Genomic DNA, 8,353 nt, shown 5'->3' with positions numbered 1-8,353 from the left:
GCTACTAAAGAGCTAAAGAGACGCGCTACCATGGAAACCAAACAATGGTGTAGCTGTATTAAAGTCCGAGTGGAAACAGTCCTGAGTAAATCTGATCTTGTCAGAAATCGGGAGAAATGCGGGAGAAATATGACCCCGGGAGGAAACCGGGAGAGGGCAGTGAAATCGGGAGTCTCCCGCGAAAATCGGGAGGGTTGGCAAGTATGGGTGCAGCCGGTGCAACGCACCGGGGTCCAGAGCCGGCCAGTGGCCCAGAGCCGACCAGGGGCCCATGCAAAAACAAATATATTTTTTAATTTTTTTTATTTGGGGCCCAAATGGCATTGAACGGTTCACGCAGTCTTCAAAGTAACCAAGCAACCTAAATTAATTTGTAATTTGTCTGTCCAATGACCTTGCTCCCTTTCATGTCATGTGATACCTTGCATGACGAGCGAGCCATTTAATCAATCTCAAAGGTTATAGGTAGTGTAGCTAGCAGCAGCAAGTTCGGCAGTATTATACAAATTATAATAGCTTGCATTTATAATGTACAGCAAACCAAAGCACAAGAGCGGCGCTCAAAAGAGAAAGGACAAGAGAGAACAAGGAGATGTAACGAAAATTTGACCGTTTTTTTTGTCATACATCGTCCTCGAAATCGAGCGCTAACATTAGCAATGTCGACGTGCAGCGGCAGCCGGAGCTGGAGGCTAACGATAGCTCACCTGCTTCACCACGATCATTGCCATAGCTCCACAAGTGAAGCTGTATCCGTGGCTGTGCGATCTTCTTCTCCAGCCAGCCATGAGGAGAGGCTGGATTTGGCTGTGCCCGGCGGTGGTCCAACAGTTCCCCCAAGGGCCCCAACCGATAGGGGACTCTTTGGCTATTGAGACCCCCGACGCCAAGATCAAAAGCTATATTATAGCAACCGGTACATGTAGGCCTACCGGCTCATTCCCCAGAGACAAACATCAAGGAAACAGGTGTAATCCTCTTCTTAGTTCGCTGTGCCGTTGTCAGGCTGTGGTGGTTTGAAGCCAGGGCAGGTTGTTGTTGATAGCCTACATGTGGCGCTTCTGAGTGATTGTGTGTGTCCATGCGTCTGTGAGTGCATCAGTGTGCGCTTATGTTTGGGGCGATAGGGGGTGGGGAGCCCCAAAACAATATTTGTACCGGGGCCAATCACAACCTTGTTACGCCACTGACACGACCCCAACACAATTAGAATAAAACTATGCTTCTTGTGTATGATTTAAGGATGTCTGTCTTAACTTTTGTGCTGCCAACCTTCATGTGTGTCAGTGACTATGGAGAAATCCAGTTTTACACATTTTGAACTTTATGTGTTCTGTTTAAACGGTTGAATGGATCACAGTCAACAGTCAATTTCAGTGTAGATAAAATAATCATCTCATGAAGTTAATTTATAAAGCAATGCTGTTAAAGCTTTCATACTACTCTCTCCTCTCATTTAAATCGAATAACTTTAGTACACCATCCAGTTATTGCCTAACCTATACCTGTATGCACAGATTTAGGCACAACTGGTTTCAGGCACCTTTTAAATGCAATGACCAGTCAACAGCCCTACAGCCAGATTCTTGTATTCTACTGGGAGATTTCAAAGCTTCAGTATCTGATGTTTTTCATGATTTCTGTTACTATTTAAACTAATTCTTATTGTGTTGTTTCTGTTATGATGGTGATCTTTTTCTAAGGTCAAAGAGAGCTTAATCTCAAAAAGACCACCTGATTAAACTATTACAACTAAAATATTGCCACCATTTAACTAAATATGCTTTTTGTGATGCATATACAACCCTAAACTATCTTTAGGTCTACACATTTTCAGCATATAAATCCTGCTTAAAACGTCTTCCATCTTTGTTCCTACCCTTGCCTATTGTCACGAAGGTTGGGTCATGACCAAAATAACATGATGGATATAAGCGGCTAAACAAGTTTTCTCCAGAAGGTGGCTGACAACTCCCTTGGGAATAATGTCAGTTCATTAATCAGGGAATGCCTCGGAGTAGAGCCGCTATTCCTTTGCATAGAAAGGAGCCAGTTGAGGTGGTCCGGACACCTCTTCACACTGGCCTGTGGCTGTGAGTGCTTTGGAATCCCCCAATAAGCTGATTGATGTGGCCAGTGAAAGGGACTTTGGGGCCCCCTTTTCTGCATTCCCTTCACTGTCTAGAAGTCCATGCACATGGAGAGCTGTTGTGGGTCAATTATTGTGGTGCTGTTGCCGCGGGAATGATGGTTCCGCCTTCCGCGGGTTCCTGACATCCAATTGCCGATCCTTCTGGTGATGCCACTGGGACCGCCATGCCCACTCCACCCCCCATACCCATTCTCCCTGCCAACGGCACTCCTGTTATCCCCACCGGTCGCCGATCCCTCCTCCAGCAAATCCCTGACGCCCCCCCCTTCCCATCGCTCCAACCAATGCTCCTCGTCCTCCACCACGCCATACATCTCACATTGGGTCTCCTGAGGAGAGGGGCTGACCCAGGACCAGGTGGAGAGATAATGTCTCCCTGGGAGCGCCTTGGAATCCCCCCAGCTGGTTAAAGTGGCCAAGGACACAGGGCTTCCCCCAGGACCCTCTCCCCCAAACAATATCCGTCTTACCTTGTTGTGACATATCCGTCTTAGGTGTGTGGCCATTTATCTTGGTGATAAAGAAACAGAACAGCTCAGACAGGAAGGTGAGTATGCTCTCATTTAATTCAACAGAATGAAATAATACAACCAGTGGTTCAAATCATAAATCCCATTTAGGCTACATGTCCGTCTCCTCATGGAAACAGGTTGTGCTTGTTTTACACACTCAGTTCATTAGGGGAATTGAGAAATTATATTTTCTCCTGCTAAGGGGGTTTGGGAGTGGGGTGGTTGCTATTTTTGATTCAGTCCAGGACTCAAACCACACATTTTTATATTCCATAAATGATCACTCAAAGCCATAACGCCCATATGCTATAAAGTTCACAGAGCAAGAATAGACCTTTCTCTCTCTGTATTTCTTACTAAAATAAGTCTCTACATGTGCTCTTCCTGAGGAGAGACTGAATGGAGTTTATCTTCCAATTATGTGTAAGGTAACCATTAAAATTACAGAATTATTAGTTATATCATATCGTTAACATCGTCATCATCATCATCAGCCTCATCATCATCACCATCATTAAATCATCTGAGCAACACCTGTAAAAGATTAAGGAGTTAAAAGCCAAGCGTCGTCATGAGGCTGGATATATACTGGTTTTAACAGTACAGTACACTGACAAAAAATAAAGACTCAAATTATTAGAAGACACACTATATATCATATATCTGTGCATGACAGGTGAATAAATGTAGAAACTCAGTCAGGGGTGTGTCTTCATCTTTTTTCTCTCTTTGTTTCTGAATGGTTACCTGGTCGTATCGGCTCCCAAACAGAGAGAAGTCTGGGTCTGCATGCAAGAATCCTCTTCTTATGAAACGGACAGATTACATGAGTTTTAGACCGGAGGAGATATAAGATGTCTCCTGCACCCTACATCGTTCAGAATCCTTAATAATGGAACCATAAATCCGTTTTTTTTTGTGTCTTTTGGATCCTATTCGTTTTCCAACCTTCAGGCGACTGTTTGAGAGAAGATCCTTAAGTGTGCAATTATTTTATTACTGTTTAAAGGGCAAAGGCAGAAGTGGGAAGAGGAGTGATCAATTTAAGATTATTGTGATCTCTCCTGTCTCCTTTTCTTCTGTCTTTTCTTCCGATGAGTCAAATTCAAGACATTCCGTTCCTCGTCTAGAAGTCCATGGACATGGAGCGATGGTTTGGGTCAACTATTGTGGTGCTGTTGCGAGCGCTGTTGCCGCGGACACTGAGGGTTCCGCAGGCTCCTGCCATCCCACCGCCGATCCCTCCAGCGATGCCACTGGGCCCTGCCATGCCCGCTCCTCCCCCCATACCCATTCCCCCTGCCATCGCCATTCCTCCTGTGATCCCCACCGGTCCTCCGATCCCTCCTCCTGCAATCCCTGACGGTCCTCCTCCCATGGTTCCCATCGGTCCCATGGTTCCACCCGTGGCTCCTCCTACACCGCGGCCGTAGATCTCACATGGGATCTCCTCTGTGACGCGGTCCTCGATGACCTGCTGGTCGCAGTCGTGAGTCTGTGAGTGCTGCTTGTAGCCGTAGCAGCTCTTCTTGTAGCTGGACGTGGAGTTGAACGTCTTCATGGGAGGTGGCTTGGAGAAGTCGTTGTGGTAGGACAGCTCCATGGAGCTCAGGGTGGTGCGGCTGTGCTTCATGCTGCCACCACCGCCGGTCGCCATGGAGCCGCAGTGGTGCTCGTGCACGCAGCGGGACATGGTGGAGGAGCGCCGCAGCTTGTGGAAGTTGTCCAGCTCCTCGGAAAGGTCGGCCATATCTGAGGAAATCTCCTTGTCACGCAGAGAGAAGAGCTCGTAGTGGGGCGGGTCGAACACCTCCTGGAAGCCCGCCTTGTTGAAAACACCGGGCCTGCGAGCTACCACCTGGAGAAGAAGGATATCCATTTAGACCGTTAAGATTTAAGGATTAGAAAGTCTAGTTTCCACAATGATAAAAAGGGATGTCACATATTTCTGTGTACTACTCAATTTAGCAACGTTTGAAACAAGCCGATGATGGTTGGTAGATCGTTTCTATGTTGCCAGACCACTGTGCATCAAATCTGATTATGTATAACAAATACATATACAAAATTATGTATCATAGTAAGATTTGAAATAAAATTTTCAGGGTTTAGAAAGGCGGTAGGATTAAAGGGGATGAAAATAAATATCCACCCTAATATATATAGGAACTTCAAGCATCTTGCCTTTTAAATATTTGTGTTATTTTTTTCCTTTCATTAATGGGTAATCAATGACATAATATTAGTTTTCTTGTGATTTGTGTTCACCTATTTAAATAGTAAGCTACTTATTGTCAAAAATACAGCAGCTCAGCTAGATTCAACCTTTTACAAAATGTAAAAAAATAACAGAGACAAGTTAATAGGAGAACAAAAATTAGCTGCTAATGGTAGCCACCAGAGTGTGTTGCAGCTCCGGTTTTGGCTACGCGTCACTCTCACTACTTATTTGGTAACCTGTGTGTGTATGTGGAACTTTCCCTCGATTTCATTGGCGCTAACGGTTCAAAAGAGATGTCAATCATCAAAATCGACTAATGGGTTCCAGAGAAACGGCAACAACGCCCATTTCCAACCAAATGGCCCCAGAGGTGGAGTTTTTTTTGCTAAACCTCTCTAAAAAGGTCAAATGTCACTTGTTTTGCATCAATCTTGATACAGGGTACTTATGATATGTTGTACTTTTGGATTCCTTAAAGCTTTTTACTCTACTAACCCATCATCAAGGGTAGTTTTCACCACTATAAGTAAAAAATAATCTTTGGGACGGAGACACTACTAAGTTTTACAGTTTTTCTACTATGTTCAATCTCTGAATTTTCTTAAAATAAAAAACATTATACTTTGATTCTGACTGTTCTACATCCAATTCACAGTTTATCATTACTTTGAGAAAAAAGATTATTAATGTTCCCCTTTTAGAAGGGAAGATATGGTCATTTGTTCTGGAAATGTCATTTTCGAGCCTGAGACCTGAAAAACAGGCTTGGGGTCTAACAGGTTAAACAAAAGAGACAATAACCTTGAAATGACACATCGCCTGTTGTCATGATCTTGTTTTTTGTATTTGCTTTCTGTTTTTACTTCCTGTCCTTTCTGTTTTCCCTCCTATTTTCTCTATTATTTGTCCCAGCCTTATTAGTGCCACCTGTTCCCCATTAGCCCTTCAACCACCCGACCTCTTGTACACCCGCACTCTATCTCCTCATTAGTTCTGCTTGTATTGAAGTCCTGGTTTTCTGTTAAGGCTTTATAAGATCCTTGTTTGTTGTGTAACAGGGTAGATCTGTTAGGTTCTGTTTGTTTTGCCTTTATTTCCAATAATGAAAGTTTCTTCTGTTCTAACTTCCTGCGTTTTAATCAAACCTGCTTCCACCTATGTTGAACTGGATTATCCTTTAAATGGTGTCTAATGGTGTGAAATCCCCGGGTGTATTTAGTATTCTCTCCTCAGTCTCTATAGCACCTCACCATCACTTTCAATGATGTGTCTCCTCTTTCCTGCTGAACAAAAGGTCAACCACAGAGGGTGGGTTACCTTTTTCCTCGGCTGCTTCATCTGGACCAGGATGGAGATGATAAGAAGAACCAGCACGATGCCTGACGAGACACCAATGACGGTACCGTGGGTCTTAGTGATCTGATGAAAAATACCCTTAGATCGCTTCTCTGGAGGAAGAAGAGGGTGAGGACAGGGAATAAAGAATGATACAAAATGGAGAAAACCAAGCCTACGAAACCTGCAGAAATAAATCCTTTTCAACCATAATATTTGGTAAAGGTTGGCAGGAGGAGGAAGATTACCTTTGCAGTGGTTTTCATCCCATGGGTAGACACAGTTCTGAACTCCATTGCACACCAGGGAGTTGTTAATACACATGTTGCTGTGGCAGAAGAATGAATTGCCTGAACAGGGGGCTGCGGGCAAAAGACAATACACAGAGAGAAAAGGGGAACAAACATTACAAATGAGAAATAAGCAGCTGTCTGACGGTGCTGGGTAAATTATGATACTCTTTGAAAGGAACTGGAAGCTATTTTGATGATAACGAGAAAACGGAACAATAAATAAAAGGTCGATAATGTCGCTGTAGGAGTCTGCAGGGGCAGGTTATAAAAGTACTATTGTTCTGTTATGAAACAAATGTGAAGAGAGTCCACACAAGGCCATTCATCATCATTCCCTGCAGACATCAGGGGGTGATGAGGGGAGGATATGTTAGCTTCACTGAGCTGCAGCCTTCATGTCGAGGGAGAGAAAGGGAGAGGGGTTGAAGCTGGAAAACTAAGAATAAGGCAGGGAAGGAGAAATATACAAAAGATAAAAAGAAAAGCATGGCGTGGGGTGGTGGTTGAAATGGCTTCATGTGTGGTACAAATGTTCAGGCAAGTGGCGTGAAACAGCGCACATTAAAGTGACTGCTGGCGTATAAAGGCTGTGCTGGCAGAGACGGAGATGGCGAGTAATTGAGGCTGGCTGCTGGGCTCAGGAGATCAATGCACTGCCAGGCTGAAGGAGCGGCTGCAAGAATTTGGAAAACGCAGCTAGGGTTTGGTGTAGACGATTTGGTGCTGCAGCAAAATGTGAGGGACACCTGGTTCTTATGAGAGGAGTGGGGATAGAAATAGCTGAAGTCTGTTGATAAGCAGATGCATAATATTTGTTTTATTTTTTATTCTGGCCCAATGAATTGTGTGGCAGGCAGGCACAAACGGTTGATCATTAATACAAAGTTCATTTTTCTGTTTTGATATATTAAAGTCAAAAACAGAGATCCCTCCCTTCTATCTCATCATCCCTACGTCCCTTCTACCCTCATCCCCCAAACCCCTCGACCATATAGTCCTTCCTCCTTCTCTCCCTTTCTTCATTCACTGATCCCTGTAGCACTAAATCTTAAATCGCAAATTTGAACAATTCCCATCAAAAACTATTTTGAGGGGATAAAAAAAGGAAGAAATCGAAGTCAGCGTAACAGAAGGGAGGGCCCTCAACCAAGACCGACAGACAATCAATACATGCCATGTGTACAGAAAAAGATGAATACTAAAAATCTTGAAAAATAACATTATAAGATAGATTGCAAAATGATATCAAAAAGCATGGACAGAAAAGATTATGCCAAAAACAGTCAGGAAGTGCACACGCCCTCTTCCCTACTACAAACGTGGAGGGATTTCTCCTTATTTTCTTGGTCAGTATCACAGCAAGAGCATCATGACAGGGGAAGGCCTGTACATTATACCCAGCCTTCAGTCTCTTTGGCCCGTTCTCTCTTCCACCAGCCGCTTTCCCCCAATGTTCCACCTCTGGATTTGCAGCCGCTGAGTCTTTATCACAGCTGAAACAGACTGTGGTCCGCTCCACCAGCTTCACCCTCTGCTCCGAGGTCCACTGTGATTATGTGAGTGTGTGTGTGTGTGTTTATGCGAGTGAGAGGGTCCACCCCATCTATCTCCTTATAGACCGAGCCTCTCCTCTGACACTGTGATCGCTTCCAAACCCATTATGTGTGTCCCGCCTTCAAAATGTAGCCTTTCACACAGGGTGTCAACAAGGCTTCACCCTCTTACCCCCACCTTCCTTCCACACACACACATACTCACAATGGGTGTGTATGCCAGTGTGCCTGTATGTGTGTTCAGTAGCATCCTAATATTTTGGATTTAGAGGTGCTTCTGTTGGATG

At 44.4% G+C, this 8,353-nt stretch overlaps 1 protein-coding gene across 1 annotated transcript; it reads right to left on the bottom strand.

Annotated features, from left to right (window-relative positions):
* Positions 1 to 2,700: 2,700 nt before the first annotated feature.
* Positions 2,701 to 6,660, bottom strand: LOC104947117 (neuropilin and tolloid-like protein 2; the record flags this gene model as incomplete). Its single annotated transcript, XM_010773078.1, has 3 exons — positions 2,701 to 4,522; positions 6,203 to 6,333; positions 6,469 to 6,660. Coding segments are annotated over 3 exons (1,055 nt in total), but the record flags the coding sequence as incomplete, so codon positions are not given.
* Between the last annotated feature and the right edge of the window lie 1,693 nt (positions 6,661 to 8,353).

Source organism: Notothenia coriiceps, unplaced genomic scaffold (genome assembly GCF_000735185.1).
Source record: "Notothenia coriiceps isolate Sejong01 unplaced genomic scaffold, NC01 NC01_scaffold00011969, whole genome shotgun sequence".
Lineage (NCBI taxonomy): Eukaryota > Metazoa > Chordata > Actinopteri > Perciformes > Nototheniidae > Notothenia > Notothenia coriiceps.
Note: the sequence above shows the minus strand (reverse complement) of the source record. Positions and strands in the feature narration are given on the sequence as shown.